Raw genomic sequence first — 20,214 nt, forward strand, 5'->3', positions numbered from 1 at the left:
TTTTGTTCACTTCATTTTCCTTGTGGTACATAACCCTTTGTGAGGAAGGCATGGGCTAATCCATTGGGAAAACTGAGTTGCACAACTGATTTTACACAGAGGAGACCTTACTGAAACGAATGGACCTAACTTAGCCATGTTCATTAATTTCAGTAGACCAACTCTGAGTAAAACAATTTGATATTGCCCTGTGTCTGATACTCAGGTAATAGGTTTTGGTTGCGCAGTACAAGCCTACTCATGAGTTCAATAAGGCTTGCTCTCAGGAGCTGTGTATCTCAGCCTTCGTTTAGCTACAAATGTAAATGTTCCCTTTAGTAATAGTAGAGAAGCCACATTTCACTTGGACATGGCATTCCAAAGATGGAAGACAAAGCTGCTTGGATTCATTGGCCTGGGTGTAAAAAATTGTGTGAGTGGACAATGCTGTCCAGGGTTGTAAAGACTGCAGAGAGAATAACTGGGTACACTCTTCCCACCTTAGATCAAATCTAGGCTGCCAGGTGCCATAAGAAAGCTGTAGAGATAGTGCAGGATAGTTCGCACCCCGGAAATGATCTCTTTCAGCTTCTGCCTTCTGGAAGAACGTACAGGGTTATAAAGACTAGGACTAGCTGCCTGAGAAACAGTTTCTACCCAAATGCAATTCTGCATTTGTATAAGGAGTATATAGGAGTATATTGTATTTTAAAATGGGGTTTCAGAGTTTTTAGGGGGTTTTGAATGTCTTATGTAGATTTTTCAGTTTCATTGTTCTGTATGGGACAATGACAATAAAGATATCATATCGTATCAAAGGCATTTCTGTCTATAGAATAATAGAATTGTAGCATTGTAGGGAAACCAAGGGGACGCAGGTGGCGCTGTGGGTTAAAGCCTCAGCGCCTAGGACTTGCCGATCGAAAGGTCGGCGGTTCGAATCCCTGCGGCGGGGTGCGCTCCCGCTGCTCGGTCCCAGCGCCTGCCAACCTAGCAGTTCGAAAGCACCTCCGGGTGCAAGTAGATAAATAGGGACCGCTTACCAGCGGGAAGGTAAACGGCGTTTCCGTGTGCAGCTCCGGCTCGCCAGAGCAGCGATGTCACGCTGGCCACGTGACCCGGAAGTGTCTCCGGACAGCGCTGGCCCCTGGCCTCTTAAGTGAGATGGGCGCACAACCCCAGAGTCTGTCAAGACTGGCCCGTACGGGCAGGGGTGCCTTTACCTTTACCTTTAGGGAAACCAAGGGCCATCTAGTGCAGCTCCCTGTAATGCAGGAATCTCAACTAAAGCACCCATGACAGATGGTCATCCAACCTCTACTTAAAAACCTCCAAGGAAGGAGAGTTCACCATTTTTGGAGGGAGTCCACTCCACTATTGAACAGCTCTTACTGTCAGAAGGTTATTCCTAATGTTTAGTCAGTATTTCTGTTCTTGTAACTTGAATTCATTGGTTTGGGTCCTGCCCTCTGGAGCAGGAGAAAACCAGCTTGTTCCATCTTCCCCCAATAGCCCTTTAGATATTTGAAGATGGCTATCACATCTCCTCTCAGTCTCTTTTCCAGGAGAAAAGCTAATTTCTGCCAATGCCTTCCCCACCCCACTCTGGCTGCCATACGTCCAGATTTTCCCGGACATTACCAGAATTTCTAAGGTGGAATTGACGTCCGGGGGGGGGGGGGCGGGGACGGACTTCTGAAAGGCAGCACTTTGTCAATCGAAAAATCGTCCTTTTAGTTCTCATCTTATGCTGCATTTTAGAGTTATTTATTATGCTTCCAAGTTTTCCAAATAATATTTAACAAAATAGTAAGCAATAGTTATAATAATACAATGCTGTCAGCATGAGTGAACACCACACTCTGTGACATTGCACATTATACAGTATACCTCAGGTTAAGAACTTTGCTTCAGGATGAGAACAGAAATCGTGTGGCAGCAGCGGGAGGCCCCATTAGCTAAAGTGGTACCTCAGGTTAAGAACAGTTTCAGGTTAAGAACAGACCTCCAGAACGAATTAAGTTCTTAACCCGAGGTACTACTGTATATAGCCTTCATGCCTGCTTGGCTAGATGTGACTTTGCTTCAATGAGATAACATGGACCACGGTCTGGTTTAACTGCAGGAATACTCAACCTCACACTGCAGTGTGTGCCAAATTTCCCAGGATTGCTTTGAAATGGTGGTTCAAGTAAAATGAAAGCCAGTTGGAAGCCCACATAGAAATAAGCAGGCACATTTGAGATACAGGCCCACGTCAATTGCAGTCTAAATTATCAGGGCTTGCCCTGAAAAGGGGGGGGGGCTAGAAATATATTAATAAAAACAATTAATTGTTAATTGTAGCAAGAGAGTAATCTGGTCACTAGATATATCCTGAATTAAAGGGGGGTTAATGATCACTTTTCCATGGTGTTTGGTGAAATAAGCAGTATAATACTGAAACCAATACGAAAGCAATGCAGATGGGGGAAACTAGATGTGTTCTCTGTTAACAGCTGCATGCAAGTGTTTAACCGCAAGGCACGTGTTTCATGACTAAATATAGGTGGTTTTAATGTAAGGCCTCCAGTCATCTTTTATTGTTTAGTGAGAAGAAACGCCATGGTGCATCTGCAGTAGCACAACCGGACGCCTGCATCTGCTCCAGTTGCAATGAAACCTGTGTCTCCCATATCGGTCTCTCCAGCCACAGCAGCAGCTGTAAACCTTTGACAGTTTGACTTCACCTAAAAAGGCACATTCCTCCCTTGTCTCCCAAGACAAGACAGATGCCAACCGGTCTCAGATTTCTGATGTGCTGTCTGACTGAAGTCTCTCCAAAAACAAATCCATTAAGGAAGTCAATGAAAGTTATCATAAACAGGATAGGTCTCTGAAGTTTACAAGAGCAAATGCCTGGGAGAAAATGAAAGTGTTCAATAACTGCCTTAAAGGAACCAACAGAGCAGATTTGGTATATTCCACATCAAAATGCCCTGTTTTAAGTAGTAGCCAATATCTACCAATGGAAAAAGAAACACATTCTCTGCAGTAATGCAACCAACAGGGATTTATTTATTTATATAGATATTATTAAGGCAGTGATGGCCAAACTTGGCCCTCCAGCTGTTTTTGGACTACAACTCCCATCATCCCTAGCTAACAGGACCAGTGGTCAGGGATGATTGGAATTGTAGTCCCAAAACAGCTGGAGGGCCAAGTTTGGCCATGCCTGCCTTAAGGTCACAAAGTGGTGAACCGAAAGAAGGCAAATACAAACTGTTAGGAGGTGGGGGCATGGGACGTAGGCTGTACAGTGGTACCTCGGGTTAAGAACTTAATTCGTTCTGGAGGTCTGTTCTTAACCTGAAATTGTTCTTAACCTGAAGCACCACTTTAGCTAATGGGGCCTCCAACTCACCAACCTAGCAGCCTCATTCTGCACCAGCCCCACCATCATCTAGGGCAGCCCCACTTAGATGGTATGGCAGTAGCAGAGAGGAGGTCTCTAGACCATGGGCAACTGAGGCCAGACTACCAGGTCTGTGAATGGACATAGCTGGAGTGGGGTACAAATAAATTGTTAGTATTCACAAATCAATCTATGCTGGACGTAAGGACTCCAAATAGGACTCCAATGGCAGACTGAAATTCAGGAATACTCCCAGACTAGGCACCTGTTCCTTCAAGGGGCTCAGTTAGCTATTTACTACCTGATTTAAGGTGTGATGTGCTGATAAGAGAAAGCTGAATTCTAGATTTCTCCCCCAAATATGTTGACTCTTCACGAACATCTGCCATAGTTGCAAATGGGAAGCAGTACAGTCTAATAATATGTGTGCCACCACAGCAATGATGGGGAACCATAGGTCACGCAGATGTTGTTTACTCCAGCTTTCATTAGTAGTCTGAACCAGAGCTCTCCAGAGCTACAGCAAACAACCTGCTGGGCCTTAGGAAATCTTACTGGCCACTCATAATGGCTCTTCCTGCTGTAAGTTGATATAGAAGATATAGATTATTCTGTATTTTAGAAACATGGTGATATCAAATGACACTTTTAGGTGCTAAAGCCTCTCCTCCTCCCAGAGGGGAGGTGTTGTGGGTGGGACGCGATTTCTGCATCACGCAGGGGGCGTTATGCCCCCTGCCCCACTCACCTGGCTGGCGCACCATGCCCACAGGTAGGAGCCCAACCGGGCGGCTTGGTGGGGGCATGGTTTGCGGTTCAAGATACCGCTACGCCAGCCATTCCGCCTCACTTTTTCACCTTCTCGTCGCAAGTCACCCACCCACCACTCCCTTAGGGCTTAGCTTTTCTCTTGACCTTGCTATGGACCTATGGTTGGTTGCGCAGGTTGCCCAGGGGGACTGGTAGGAATTTTTCCAATTGGCATTAGGCCTTTTGGTTTGTTCGCCTACCTCGTAGTAATCGTCACAGCTTTCTTGGTATTGGGCGGTTAGGCATTGGAATGTGTTGGTGGTGTGTGGAAGGGCACGGTGTGGCCATTGCCTACCCCTTCAAATTTGGGTATTCCGTTAAAGGAATCCGGCGGTCGTGGATCCTGTCTGATGCCTGTGTGGCGGGGGGCCTTGGCACGACCCTCGGTGACATCATGGGAGAGCTTATAGTTGTATTTGCATCAACAGGCTCCCCCTACTAGTGAATAACCCCTCTTTAGGCTCACCCCTCTTCAAGTGGGTGGAGTCAAGCTTTCGTGGTCCAATGTCTAAGCCAATACCTTCTCACTTGCTGTAATCAATAAAGTTGTGGCCTTTTCTTGCCCATTAACCTTATACACTGTGCTTGTGTGTCTTTATTCCAAAAAGCAGGGATCGGGTCCTCGAACCACAACTACTCTTTATATTCAAATGCATACAGTTAAGCCACAGAGATGTCTTTATATTTTTTTAAAAGGAACCTCGTTGCTCAGGAGCAATTTAGAATGGACATATGATAGTTAAGCTCCCTCAGCTACACGTTTGAAAGTGAAGTGCAGTTTGAGAGGCTAACATTACACGATCGCACTGCTGTTGGGAATCTGATATAAGATGCACACTCATCTTAAGTGTGTGCATCTTGCTTGCAGTACCAGACACCACACAGAAGCAGACTAAGGTCCATATCTTTTTACTGTTGTAGAAGTAAATAAGCTTAGCAAACAGCTCTGGATAAAAGTTATACACAGAAAAGGAAGTTCCGGCTTGTAGGCTTTTCAGATACGGGTAGCTCAGTTGGTTAGAGCGTGGCGCTGAGAACACCAAGGTTCTGGGTTCAATTCCTGTAAGGGACAACTGCATATTCCTGCATTGCAGGGGGTTGGACTAGATGATCCTCAGGGTCCCTTCATATTCTATGATTCTATATACAAAATATCAACATTCCTCTAACACCAACTAACCAAGACTGAACTAGCTGGCATACATTAATCACAAATATAGTCAGGGCTCTGAGCCATTTGACCTTGCAACTGACTCATTTGACCTTGCACCTGTGATTTACCTCACCCACGGGGTGATTTATGCTCATGAAAGAAATTAACCCCTTCCTACGTCCAGCCACTCCAACAATTGCTAGTCAGATTCTCTGTAATGAGAAACTGATCAAAGATTATCCCAGTGTGACAGACAGAAAAGAGGTCACGTGCATTAGCATATCTCTTTGCCACCTCTCTAATAATAATAATAATAATATTTTATTTGTACCCCGCCCATCTGGCTGGGTTTCCCCAGCCACTCTGGGCGGCTTCCAACAAAGATGAAAGATACACTAAAATGTCACATATTAAAAACAGGGCTGCCTTCAGATGTCTTCTGAATGTCAGGTAGATGTTTATCGCTTTGACATCTGATGGGAGGGCGTTCCACAGGGCGGGCGCCACTACCGAGAAGGCCCTCTGCCTGGTTCCCTGTAACTTGGCCTCTCGCAGTGAGGGAACCACCAGAAGGCCCTCGGAGCTGGACCTCAGTGTCCGGGCAGAACGATGGGGGAGGAGACTGGGCGATAATTGGCCATATTTGAGACTGGGCGATAATTGGCCATCGTGGCCGCATCTAAATATGGTTTTTTAAGAAGCGGTTTAATAACCGCCTCTTTCAGTGGGTCTGGGAAGGCTCCCTCACGGAGGGAAGCATTCACCACCCCACGAAGCCCATCGCCCAGTCCTTCCCGGCTAGCTTTTATAAGCCAGGATGGGCAAGGATCCAGGAGACAGGTGGTTGGCTTCACTCGTCCAAGCAGCCTGTCCACATCCTCGGAGGTAACAGATTGGATTTACATCACTCCAGTAATTACATCACTGGAGTCTTTGCCACACAAAAAAATCACAGAGCCAGTTTAAACCCTGCCAACAATATGAGGGTGAGGGAATGCTTCATACTGATAGAAAAACAGACACAGGTATGAATTGGATCAACAAGGCACAATGAACGCATTCCCTAGCATAAGTTCACATATAGGCCATCTGAAGGCCCTGAACCCTCCAGTTCTCTGAATAAACAGGCATAATGGGTTACAACCCTCAGGGTCTTAGGCTATGTATTACAGATAACAGGAAATCCATTCACAGTCAATTAATTACAAGTGAAGTGCTTCACCATGGTAAACTTGATAAACTGTGATTGACAAATCTAACCTCAAGACAGTGGTTATATAGAATGAACATAGAACAGGATGGGAAGATATTGTGATCCATGTCTGCAATTAATTCTATTCTAGAAACACAAAAGCTGGGTTTATTTTCCAGCTTTCACAAATGGTTGTCTCAGGAGTCAGTCAGCAGTAAGTCACACTGTGCAAGTTGGAGTTAACTCTTTATTAGCAAAAACACAATCTGTACAGCAGTGCCTGGCCTAATGAGTGCAGCAAGTCATGCCTGGTAGGTTTGCTCCCATAAAGCAGTTGCTGAGACTGAAGGTCCCCACCTACCCACAGCTACCTCTCCTCTCCAGGATTTTTTCCCAAGCAATCGGAGGTTACGTCTGCGCATCACAAATCTCTCCTCTGCACTTTTCATGCCCCTTCTGGTTCTAGGAGACAAGGGGAAGGGGAGCTTGTTGCAGTAGAAGAAAACACCAGGGAGCCTTAATCAGCCTGACTCATCTCTGTCTCTTGGCCTCTCTCCTCCCACCCTCCTGCTTCAGTCTCTGCCTCTGATTCTAGACTTCTCTCTACCACAGACTCTGCAGGCTCACTAAGCCCTGTTAGCTTGCAACACCTTTTCTCTGTCTTCTCCTTCTGACCACTCATTGTCTTCCCACCACCACTCCCTGGGCTCTGAGCCTTCTTCACCTGGTCATCCCCCAGCTGGTTTATCCAATCATTTCTCTGCATCCAACCAGGCCATGACAGATTGTGGGTACTCAGTTATACTGGAAGCAGATTAGTAAGTGGCTTGCCTTCCCGTTAAAAAAAAAGAGAGAGAACAGAAAACAATATTAATGCTGTGGGAATTCACAACAGCGCTGCATTTTCATATGTACTTGTACAACACTGATAGCATTAGACAGAAGATCCCACCCAGTCCCTTGACACTAGGAATATATATTGTACAGGAAGATGCTATTCTTTTATCCATCTTTGATTCATCTGCTCATGTATTCACCAATACAGTCTGTTTCTGAATCCGATGACTCACTTCCTCCAGACCCATTAGAATTTTGCCAGGAACAAGAGAGGTTATGAATGTCAGAGTTCTGCATTTCTAGCGCATCAGTGATATGTTTCGGTTCGAATGCATCAGAAACACACAACTCTTTCAAGTCCACAGCCTTCTCTTGGCAAGAGCTTAATGTTGCAGAAGCATTCACATTTTTGCCAGATATTCCTAGCACCACAGTATTTAAGTTTACATTGGAACAAATGCTGCACTCCAGGTCTAGCTCATTAGGGGAGTCCACTTCAGGAGAAGGATGAAATATTTGAATTGTTGGGCTTTCTTCTTTGCTAATATCATTCTGAAGGTTTTCTGTTTCAGCATCTACAGGTTTAGGCATTTCACTTGTAGCAGATGAGCAGCTGATGAGCAGAAGCTTTTCTGTTTCCTCATCCTGGGGGTCAGCTATTTCACTTGTACTGGATGAGCAGTCTAGGGACGGTGGCTCTGCATTGTCCTCCTGCGAGCAGGACTTTGAAGTCTGCCCCAAAAAACCATGTGCAGTATATAAATCATCATTTCCAGCAACGCTGTCACTGTCCTCTTCATCGGAATTGTATCCACATACTTTTTTTTTACTTTGTTGGGTGACCTGGACGGTGTGCACTTCTTCCGGTTCTGATTTAAAAAGGGAATAGTCTAATTTTGGTATGATGCTCTGAAAAGAAAAACAATTTTGAAATTTACAGATGGGAAAAATAAAATAGATGCCTTCAAAAAGGATGGGGGTGTGATACATAGTTGAATATTAATATTAATAAATATTAATTGGATGTCAATATTTTGGCCTTAATCCCAAAACCCTCCACAGATGTAAGAATCTTTTGGCTTTCATTGGGATTTGCTTCCATTTTCAATAAAGGGGGTTTTGTTGAAAAAAGCCCTGAGCAGTTTGGTTCTTTCTTCACTTATTTATTCCAGCTTTTTATGGTCTTGAGGCCAGATACCCGGGACACAAGGCTAAATGTAAATGTTGTGGTGCTGTTGATTACAAGTCCTATCAAACAACAACAACAACAACAACAACAACAACAACAGAAGAATATTCAAACACAATAAAACATCTAACATTAAAAACTTCCCTAAACAGGTCTGCCTTCAGATGTCTTCTAAAGGTCAGACACAGTAGTTGTTTATTTCCTTGATATCTGATGGGAGGCCATTCCACAGGGCGTGCGCCGCCACCAAGAAGGCCCTCTGCCTGGTTCCCTGTTACCTCACTTCTCGCAGTGAGGATCAAGTGTTAACAGGATAGAGGAACTGGTCAGATTATTTGTCCATCACTGACAGCAGCTCTCCAGGCAGAGAGGGCAAACTCTCATATCACCTGACCCTATGAAACTGGCATTGACCCTATGAAACTGGCATTGACCCTGGGACTGACCCTTCATGAAAATAAATAAATAGAAAAATAGAAAATAAATAAAATTCTATATACATACATACAGTAGAGCTTATTAAGCTATTTATCTTAAAAAAAGAATCCGTCCAAAGGCTACATACCAAGACTCTTGGCCATTTCCTCGATCTGAAGCAAATAACACCGGCTTTATACAGGACAAATAGAGTGAGTATTACTGCCAACGACATTAATATGCCCAACAACGCTGGTAATATAATATGACCTGTAAGATAAAAAGAATGTGATTAAAGAACAGTGATTATGGGGGCTATTGTGAAACGCTCTGGTTTTACTGGGCACACAGCGTACCAGATTACCAAAATTCATAATATATATATTTTTTAGACTACCAAAATTCATAAGAATTTTTTAAAAATCTATTACTTGAAATACTAAAAGCAATAATCTTAGTTTTTTTAAATTAATAAAACAATCATTTTAAATTAATTCTCTGCAACCCCTCCCCACCCCTTAATTCATTATACCTGATATATTATTGGAGCTGAGGATAAGGCATTTGGGGACAGATGGAGTGCACGGATTATTTAGACTTGTTCTCACATCAACAGCAATACAATAATTTGTATTGAAACTCAAATCTCCAATGACAGTGTGGAAACTCTCTTGTTTGGTTGTATTGACAACACGCTAGAAAAGAAGAAGAAAAAGATTGACAAATGAGTATGTCATATGAAGGGCAAATGCAAATGCTGATGAAACACACTTGACTGTTACGTGGAAAGTCTCACCTTTCCATGAGGTCAAGACACAACCTTGCACACTCTTTTGCAGTCAAAGCCCAGCATCTGCAATATGTGGGGATAATTACACTAGCCTATGTAATGGGCTATTGTAAGGACACCTATGAAAATGTTTCCTAAAGTGCTCCGGAAACACAAAAAGCTATATATAAGTAACATTATCATTTCTGTTCATCTGCTAAATATTTGTCTTGCCAATTCTTCTTGCAGCAACAGTGCAAAGGCACAGCAATACCAACGTAGCCTCTGGCCTTTGGACTCTGCTGGTTTAGCTGTTGCTATGCCCAATCCTCAAGTACTGGCATGGGAAGTGGTCTACCCTATTAATCCAAAACATCTCAATCCAGCAATTCCTGCTGGCATTCCAAAATATATACAGCCCTTCTGGTCTATCTCAATGTCAACAGCCCCTGAAAGGGCAAACCTTGGGGAGCTGCCCTCTCCATAGAAGTGAATGGGTGAAACACACCCAGACAGGAACTCTAGGCATGCATAGGAGGATAGACAGGGCTATGGATCAGGGAGCAGAACCATTAAGTTTGGATATACCTGAACTAGAAACAGAAATAGCAGCTTTCTGACAGATAAATTGAATTAATTTTGATACTGTCTCCCATTTCCCTTTTAATCATAAGCAACTGACCTTTTCCTTGACATTGTCTCTTATCACTGTGACCGTATAATCAAGCTCTTGGTATACATGAAGTAACGAGGCTGAAAGTTTCACTGTCACATTTACGCAGCTTGGACAAGCAGAAATCTCAAACTGGGGTTGTGTTAGGCATGCTGTTGAACAAAGAAAGGAAGAAAAGAAGGAATCAATGTGATTGGGCAGCTCTGCCCTAGAGAAATTAATGAAATTACAATCCAATGCACTACTAACTTGGACATAAGATCTCAAATGAAATGATACAACGTTCTCCCAGGTATGCTTCTTTCATATTGGAGGCTAAATAGGTACGGCAGGGCTTCTATTGATTAGAAATTTCCCCAAACCGACCTTTAAGCCTCTTAACTTGTTGGCCTTCAGCCTTCTTTGATCCTCATTTCTGCTCCCGAAAGCCTGCTCTGAATATGGCACCTAGTCCTGTGTTCTGATCTTAGTGGGGTGTAGTTTGCCATTCATTCCATTGAAAAGCAAGAGGATGCCCATAGAGAGCTAGAGATAAAGCTTGTCAGGACCTCGGGACCTCTTGGCACTTAAAGAATAATGATCTAAATAACTGAAAATAATACACTGAAGAAGGAGCGAGTCTTGGGGGTTTGGGGGGCTAGAATTGCATGAGGTTGCTGGTGTCAGCGCTCTGCATGCTGGACAAGATACAAAGACTTATTAGAAAACAAATCACCGAGGTGGCTGTCACCTTTGGAGGCCAAGGCCCGAAAAAGACCCAATATGGAGGCCAATTGGCCAAAATATTGGGAAATACTAGAAAGGGATGGAGACAATTGGAAACTGCAGAGTTTAGAGAAAATGAAAGATAAAGTGCGAGACTGGTTACACTATGCTCAGATTAAGGAAGTGTTTAAGATTGATAAAAAGTTAGGATTCCAGGTGGAGAAATCGAAACTGGAGACAGAACTGCTAGAACCTAAGACCAAGGTGCTTTCAAAAATGTATAACTTGCTGCTGAAATGGAACACACAAGACGAATTGGTTAAATCGGCTATGATAAAGTGGGCCCAGGATATTGGGCACAACATTATGTTTGAGGACTGGGAAAGGTTATGGACTACCGGGCTGAACTTCACAGCATGTAATGCTCTGAAGGAAAATGTAATGAAAATGATATATAGATGGTACATGACCCCAGTGAAATTGGCTAAAATACACCATTCGTCTGATAACAAATGTTGGAAATGTAAGGAAAATGAAGGAACATTCTTTCACCTCTGGTGGACCTGCCCTAAAGTGAAGGCCTTTTGGGAAATGATATATAATGAGTTAAAAAAGGTATTTAAGTATACCTTCACCAAGAAACCAGAGGCCTTCCTTCTGGGCATGGTCGGCCAGAACGTGTTAAAGAAGGATAGAACATTTTTTATGTACGCTACAACGGCGGCAAGGATACTTATTGCTAAGAGCTGGAAAACCCAAGATCTACCAACACTGGAAGAATGGCAGATGCAGCTGATGGACTATATGCAACTGGCCGAGATGACTGGCAGAATCCGCGACCTGGGAGAGGAGAGGGTTGAAGAAGACTGGAAGAAATTTAAGATTTATTTACAAAAGTATTGTAATTTGGTTGAATCCTAACAAGGAAGCCAGAGCAGAAATAACTGTCTACCATTAAAATTATAATTTTTTATTTGAGTTTAACCTAAACATAGCACTTAAGAGTATAAACAAGATGATAATTTGCTTGGAAAAATTCGTTTTTAATGATGAGAGTGGAAGCGGGAGACGTGAGGGAGTCCGCAATAGAATGAAAAGATGTTATGAAACCTATTTTGTTTGTTAAATATGTATCTGTAAAAAATCTTAATAAAAATTTTTATAAAAAAAAAAAATGATTAGAAATTTCCCCAAACCGACCTTTAAGCCTCTTAACTTGTTGGCCTTCAGCCTTCTTTGATCCTCATTTCTGCTCCCGAAAGTCTGCTTTGAATATGGCACCTAGTCCTGAGTTCTGATTCATTCAATTGAAAAGCAAAAGGATGCCCATAGAGAGCTGGAGATAAAGCTTGTCAGGACCTCGAGACCTCTTGGCACTTAAAGAACGATGATCTAAATAACTGAAAATAATACACTGAAGAAGGAGCGAGTCTTGGGGATTTGGGGGGCTAGAATTGCATGAGGTTGCTGGTGTCAGCGCTCTGCCACTGTGGAAGCCTCGGCAGCATCAATTAAAACAAGTAGAAGCAGGGCAGGGCAGGGGCCAAGCTGCATGCTCTGGCACCGGGGGCGGTGAGCAGGCAGAGGCGAGGTTGGTGCACGTCCTGGGGTGTGGCACGTGTCCAGGGGGGCAGCCGTGATGGTACCCCCTTCCCCCATGGTGCCAGTGGTGCTGCACTCCCCCCGCCCCCCTTCCTCCGCCCGTGGGGCAGGGCACTGACAGCTTTGGAGCCCTGCTGGGAGATGACCTAGTGGGGGTTGACAACTGGCCTCTACCTTCTGCCTTGGCCAGTGTGAAACCTGTGTGGTTGACCTAGGACTTATAGGAAGCATAAGGCATGTGCTTCAAACATAAATAAGGAGCAAATTACTTACTGTCAGCATATGGACTGAATGAAGTATCTGAAGAATGTACTCCGCTTTCTGTGACCTGCTCCACTACTATTTTGTATGACTCGTAGGGATCTGTAAACTCTTTTGTCAAGTTACAGAATGAACGTGTGATATTGGAACACTCTGCGACAATCTTCATGTTTGGTGTTGGATAACTTTAAATGGAAACAAGGAGGAGCCAATGAACAATCAGTACTTCCCAACTAGATAAAAGGTAAAGGTAAAGGTACCCCTGCCCGTACGGGCCAGTCTTGCCAGACTCTGGGGTTGTGCGCCCATCTCACTCAAGAGGCCAGGGGCCAGCGCTGTCCGAAGACACTTCCGGGTCACGTGGCCAGCGTGACATCGCTGCTCTGGTGAGCCAGAGCCGCACACGGAAACGCCGTTTACCTTCCCGCTAGAAAGCGGTCCCTATTTATCTACTTGCACCCGAGGGTGCTTTCGAACTGCTAGGTTGGCAGGCGCTGGGACCGAACAACGGGAGCGCACCCCGCTGCGGGGATTCGAACCGCCGACCTTTCGATCGGCAAGTCCTAGGCGCTGAGGCTTTAATCCACAGCGCCACCCGCATCCCCTCCCAACTAGATATAAAACAGCAATTCAAAATGTCTGCAAAATCACATGCCATACCAAATTTGTTAGTGTTTAATCTTCCAGATAACTCTTTGTTTCTGTTCTTCATATAACAGGAACATAACTAGATACACACCTACGCCAATATTGAGCTTGCACCATATCAGTCATTCACAATCATTTACAAAATGTGGGAATGTATTTTAGAAAAAGCATAGGTACCTTATTGTTCTATACATCACATTGTAGCATGTGGGAGTCCCTGTGTTATTTTCAGCTTCCCACGTCAATATGTACTCAAAATCCCGTGGCTCCATTTTCAACTTGAGTTGAACCGAGGTTTCTTGTGGTGGCAAAAAAAGAACAGTTGTAAGTACTGGTGAGTACGAGGTTTGCCAATCATACGTGATGAAATAGCTGTACATTTTGCTCCTCCTAAGCAACAACATACAACGTGAACCAGGCAGTAAATGTTAAGAAGTTTAAAAATACTTACCAAGTAAACTGCACAGAGCAGAGATCAGAGCACTGATGTACACTATAAATTAAAACAATAGATATATGAAATTTTAAAGTATCTTTTCAATGTAGAAAATGCTCTTGAAACTGTTTGTATGCTAAGATTCAACTAACCAGACCCATTGAAATGAATGCACCTGTTAAGTCAGGGTCATTACTATCATGGGTCTACTCTGAGTAAAAGTTAGTTGAATAGGGCTCAATTTAAAGTAGCATGATTTATTTCCATGTTCAAATTCAGGCTTCCTTGGACCAATTTTGGATCCCCCTTCCGCTACAATCAATAGTTGACATGTTGTTTTCTACAGTCCAGAAACAATAATTCAAAATCAAATGAAACTGGAGGTGCCATTTAAATTTCCGTAACAGCCATTGTTCTAAAATGCTTAACTTTGGGTGCATGTTTTCAGCTCCTTTAGCAGCTAGGCAAAAGTCTGTTTCCCTTATCTTAAGAGACTCAGGTAACTCTAAGCATAATTTCATTTATTTATAAAAGCTGTCTTCTTTCCAGCCTGGGCAGTTTGTGACTAGAAACTAGTTGAGGATCAAATTTATTTGGCAAAGGCGAAGAAGGCAGCTGAGACAAGAAGAAAAAGAAGGGTGTGCTGTTAAATTCTTTCTAGACTTAACTCACCAAGTTTGCAGAAATGCAGTGGTCCCATGAAAAATGTCATCATCGTTTAAAATAACATCCTATGCGGTGGTCTCTACAGGTGGGTAAGCGCTGATGTGACTCCTGCATGTATACCAAACAATATTTTTTTTCAAAATCCCAGAGAAAACAGTGATTCCAAAAGGGTAACATGAAACGTTCTTCCAAACTGTCATTTAATATGGGTGGCATCCATTAATTATCTTTTGCCCATATGATACTCGGTCCCAAATCATTTCTTTCCCTCTCCTTCTGGATCTTGTCATACTCTAAAAACAAGATGCATGAGAAAATTTGGGCTGAGAGAGGGGAAAGTGTGGCAATTAAAGATTTAGAGGAGAACTAGTAGTAAAGGAAAAAACAAGGCAGAACCCCCCAAAGAAAACGAAAGAAAGAAAGAAAGAAAGAAAGAAAGAAAGAAAGAAAGAAAGAAAGAAAGAAAGAAAGAAAGAGAGAGAGAGGTGTGGGTGACAGAAGTGGCTAAGGTACTGAAAAAGGAAGCCTTAACCAATAATAATAGTCTTTATGAAACAATATTTATGCATCAGCCACTTAAGTTTAAGGTTCTCATGTCAAGGCAGGATTTTGTCACACAGGGGACATACAAGCCCCTCCCCCCATCCCTGCATGGACTTGCTGCACTTCAGACTTTCTCAGTGCATTCAGCTGAACATGTGGGGATGTTTGGGGCAGGGATTGTGGGTGTGTCCCTGTTCCCTTCCCCCCTTTCAGCCCATGCACATTCAGTCAAAATGCCTGGTTATGATTTCTGCTGCTCAATCTCACGCCCCTGAAGAATGTCGCCAACAACGCCCTTGGGGCACACTTATTATTTGATTATTATTCATTTTTTTCCAGATGCTAAGCCACACACTTTCCAAAAAAGATGCCTTTCATTCTAATACAATACATAAGAGCTGCTTTGTAGTTTGGCCCTAACAATGAAGGCAACAAACACACTTACTGGCGCTCTTGCCATCCAAACCTGTGCAAGTTGAGCTCACTTGGGCTGGCTGAAAGAAACGTTATTTAAAAACAGGGAAGGCTTTTGTAGGGCCTTAATGACGAACACTTTACTTATTATGTGGATTTTATACTGTGCTCTTCCGTTGGTGGTTATTTTAATGTGGGTATAACTGTAAACTGACTATTTTTATGTTTATGTTTCTATTGATTTATTGGTTATAGTCTGTATAAGATATTCTGTTTTTTAATGTTGAATGTTTTATTATGTTTTTGTATATGCTGTAATTCTCCCAGCGTGATTGGGGAAACCCAGCCAGATGGGTGGGATATTATTATTATTATTATTATTATTATTATTATTATTATTATTAGCAACTCAGGGTGGCTCCCAACACTGAATATGCAATGAAAGACACAATACAGTGGTACCTTGGTTCTCAAACACCTTGGTACTCCAACAACTTGGAACCCAGACACTGGAAACCCGGAAGTGTTCCGGTTTGTGAACTTTTTTCGGAAGTAGAACATGCTCCGTTTTGATTGTTATGCTTCCGTTTTGAGTGCCACACTTCCGTTTTGAGTGTTACACTGAGGTCTGTCTGTCTTTGCTATTTATTTTGCATTTTTGTTTTTGCAGCTCTTTTTTGGGGTTTTTGTGACTGTGTGGAACCCACTTCAGCTACTGACTGATTGATCCTGTGACTGCAATACATTGTTTATTGCTTTCATTTTATTTCGTTAGACAGTCAAATTCATGTCAAACTGCTGTTTTAGGGGTTGTTTTTAAAAAGTGTGGAACGGATTGATTCATTTTGCATTCCTCTCTATGGGAAAGTGTGCCTTGGTTTCGGAACGCTTTGGTTTCGAAACGGACTTCTGGAACAGATTAAGTTTGCGAACCAAGGTACTACTGTACAGAAATATGCAACTAAAGAAGCCTAAAACCATAGACACTTTAAACACAAGTCTGCAGCCATATATAACCAGCATCGCTCAGGAGACCAGCCCGTTTATTTCAGCGGCCATTTCCTTCGGGAAGGCGGCGCTAGACGACGCATGAGCGCCGCCATCCCTTGCTAACTTCCTTCCCTCCTTCCCCTTCCCCGCCTCCTCGGCGGAGGAGCCCGGCTTGTCCCGGCCTCGCCGAGAAGCTCCAGGCTGCGCGGGGGACCCGTCGAGGCGCAGCCCCAGCCCGACCCCGCCAGCCTCGCTTCCCCCGCGGACACTCGGGCGCCTTGTCCTCGCCTTCGAAGGCGGGCAGGCAGCGCTCCCGCCCCACCCGCAGCTCACCTGGCCGCGCCCGAGCGCCCAGCCGGCGCTCTCATCCCCGCCGCTTGCGCCGCTGCAGCGGCCGAGCCCTCGAGGCTCTGCTCCAGGCGGACGCCATGTCGCTCGCTCGGCAGCCGAGGCGCCTCCGCCGGATCCGAAACCGAAAGCCACGCAGGGCGGGCGGGGAGGCTGATCTTGTCTGCGCCGCAAGTGGCCGTGCTCGGGGAGGGCGAAGAAGGGGAATTCTAAAGACGTACTCGAAAGAGCCCCGTCTCTTTCCCTTATTACGGAAACAAGGCTAGCTTGGTGGCGCAGTTCCATATACTGTATACCCAACTAATGAAATAAATATATTTTTTTAATGCATTCTATTAATGTGGTGTTCTCGGGAGCGAACTTGCAAAACCAAGCACTGAGCGGATGGGAAATGAGAACAGGCGACGAGTTCTGGACCGCAGCTGATCACGGTTGGATCGGAGTGTCAAAAGAGCTGGTTTTGCCAAACAAATGTACAAATCGATAATCTCCAAATGTTTTTTTAATAAACCACCATATATGGTGATTAAATTTACCTCTTGAGGTCTTCAAAAGTAGTTAAATGGGCTGTACTAGATATCAGACTTGTGCCCCATATTGTGAAAAATGCAGGGTGAGACGTACATTTGCACCTGGCATTTGAACCTATATGTAAAATCAAACAGTCAAAAGTTCTCGACAAACGTTTGGACCATAGTTGGGAGCAAATGATAATCGTAAAATTATCATTTAACTAGTTGTTGTTGTTGTTGTTTAGTCGTTTAGTCGTGTCCGACTCTTCGTGACCCCATGGACCAGAGAACGCCAGGCACCTCTGTCCTCCACTGCCTCCCGCAGTTTGGTCAAACTCATGCTGGTAACCTCGAAAACACTATCCAACCATCATTTAACTAGTTACATCAGAGCAAACACTGATAGCAATTTATTTCCCTTCCGAAAAGTCACTTAGGAGATGATTTGGGGCATAGCTGCGTATGATTAGGCCGTAAGACTTTGTTAATGGAAAATGATTCCCAAAGCCTGCTTGAGTGTGTTTTGGCCTGTAGGCGGTGCTGTTTCTCTAGGAACAAATTCTCAGAAAATGCTACATAATTCAACAACCAAGTCCTTAATGCATTCACACAATAAATTGTATTTGATTTATGTTGTTATATATTTCGAAGTCCAAAATAGTCTGGGCTTCGGATACCTGAGGAATGCCTTCTATATACTGCACTCTCTTGAATAAGATGGAGACAGGTGCTGACATTGTCTGTATTTCCTTTAGAAATACAGCTTTCTTCATCCTTTAAGATGTTTACTCCCCTTGGTAAGTCCTCCAGCCCATTCCAATGAAATATGTAAGTGGCCATGAAAAAAAGACCTATCTGTTTTGCAAATTAATTACAAACAAATGCATGCTGTTTGGACAGCCTATTTATTCAGCATTCATCCTGATTTGCTTGTGCAAAACTCATGCAGTGGTTAGATTGCCTGATTTTTACTAAGATTTTTTTTAGAAGAAACTATTAATTTTTAAAATAAGACAAAATATAAACAATATTAAACATACTGAAGGAAAGAGAGAAAAGGGGGAAAGAAAAATGGAGTGGGTAAGAGGGAGGGGGGGAGATAGGGAAGGTAATATCAGACTTTAATTCACGTGATGCATCTTTTATAGTCACAATCCAAGGCACTGAGGAAATCACCTTAGCCTAATCTTCTAAAACATAACCACTAAGGGTCTATGTTCCATTTCAGTTGAATTAATGTGTACCAAAAAATTAGACCAAGTAGCATAAGTATGATCATAAATCCCTTCCATATAATAGTGACAGTCTGGAAGAACCCTTAGAGTTTAAAATTTTTAGATAACATTTCCACTGATAACTAAAACAAAATACCTCATGCTTCTTCTCTGCAATTGACACTGAAGCGGGAGCCTTTCTCTGTCAGGGATTCCATGTATGTTATGTGGAAACCTGCCCTTTAGATGTGTGTGTGCCTTTCACACATCCCTGAAGGTGCCATATATGTATTTTAAAATCACATAGGTTTTGTACTTTCAAAATGTTAAGCTGGCTTCTATAGTGCTATTATATACACATCTCATCAGGATTAAATCTCACTGAGTTCAGTGGGGCATACTCCCAAGTAAGTCAGTATAGGATTACAGTCTAAGGCATCATTAACAAATTGTATTGTGTACCAAAATCTCGTATGGTTTACCTTCACTAGGTAAAACTATATACCTACCAGCTTTCCAGGCTGCTGTATCCTTCTGATGAAGCAGGCTGTAACCTACAGAAGCACATGCCACAATAAATGGCTTAGTCTTACAGTGCTACAAGATTCTTTTGATTTGTATTTTCCTGCTATATAAACTAACGTGGCTACCCTTCTGGAATTTGTTATTTGGTGACAGGAGTAGCCTTGCTATATGATAACACATTATACCCAATGTGAGACCATTAGTTTCACATTTTTTCCTGAGATGTTTAAACATAGGAGCCATAACAAGTGGTGTACATATCATCTGGGATTTCACCGCCTGCAAATTTCAAATTCAGCATGGTCCCTAAGGACTAATCAATATTGACGGCAATTATTCTTAGTACAACCAAACCAACTGCAATGGTTGTTTTCTCTCCCTAGTTCTCCTTTTATTTCCCCTTTTCTTTCAAAGAAAGCTTGTGCGCTTTTAAACCACCACAGTATCTCTTATATAGTGCAGTTGGGCTACCTAATAACTGTAGTTATTTTACAGTGGGTTTTCTTTTCCCAGTTCTGGGGAATAGCCTGCTTAATGATGCTGTTACTGAAGCTTTTTGACTGGAATAAGGTGTGGAATATGCATTTAGAAGCAAACTGCTTTGGACCACAGACAAAAGAAATAAAAAGCTTTCTGAGGTCATCATAAAACAACTGGCATTGCATTATTTTCCATGTTCCAAGTTTTTTTCCTGCGCGTTTCTCCGACTCTGGAGGACTACCCTATAGGAACAGGGGGAGGTTATCTGAATATACAACAGACCGGCAAGGTCACAGAGGCAAAACCCAAGCATTATTGCACATCTAAGAAGGTCCTGAACCCATAAACATGGCCGTGCAAGTGAGGAAGGACTACTAGCTACAGTGCTGCTGGTGGCCACAGTGTTTGTGGCAACAATGGAAGAGAGATCAATGGTGGTGGTGGGTAGGCATCAGCC

At 43.3% G+C, this 20,214-nt stretch overlaps 1 protein-coding gene across 1 annotated transcript; it reads right to left on the bottom strand.

Annotated features, from left to right (window-relative positions):
• Window positions 1–6,761: 6,761 nt before the first annotated feature.
• Window positions 6,762–17,235, bottom strand: LOC309368890 (interferon alpha/beta receptor 2-like). Its single transcript, XM_081909246.1, has 9 exons — window positions 17,012–17,235; window positions 14,738–14,839; window positions 14,081–14,122; window positions 13,807–13,927; window positions 12,994–13,166; window positions 10,423–10,565; window positions 9,504–9,666; window positions 9,120–9,241; window positions 6,762–8,274 (listed from the first exon to the last, which is right to left on the bottom strand). Exons 2-9 carry the CDS (start codon window positions 14,778–14,780, stop codon window positions 7,546–7,548), a joined length of 1,536 nt encoding a protein of 511 aa, XP_081765372.1. The 5' UTR covers window positions 14,781–14,839; window positions 17,012–17,235; the 3' UTR covers window positions 6,762–7,545.
• Window positions 17,236–20,214: the final 2,979 nt, after the last annotated feature.

The sequence above is a fragment of the Podarcis melisellensis genome (assembly GCF_964234715.1).
Source record: "Podarcis melisellensis genome assembly, chromosome: 4".
Classification (NCBI taxonomy): Eukaryota; Metazoa; Chordata; class Lepidosauria; order Squamata; family Lacertidae; genus Podarcis; species Podarcis melisellensis.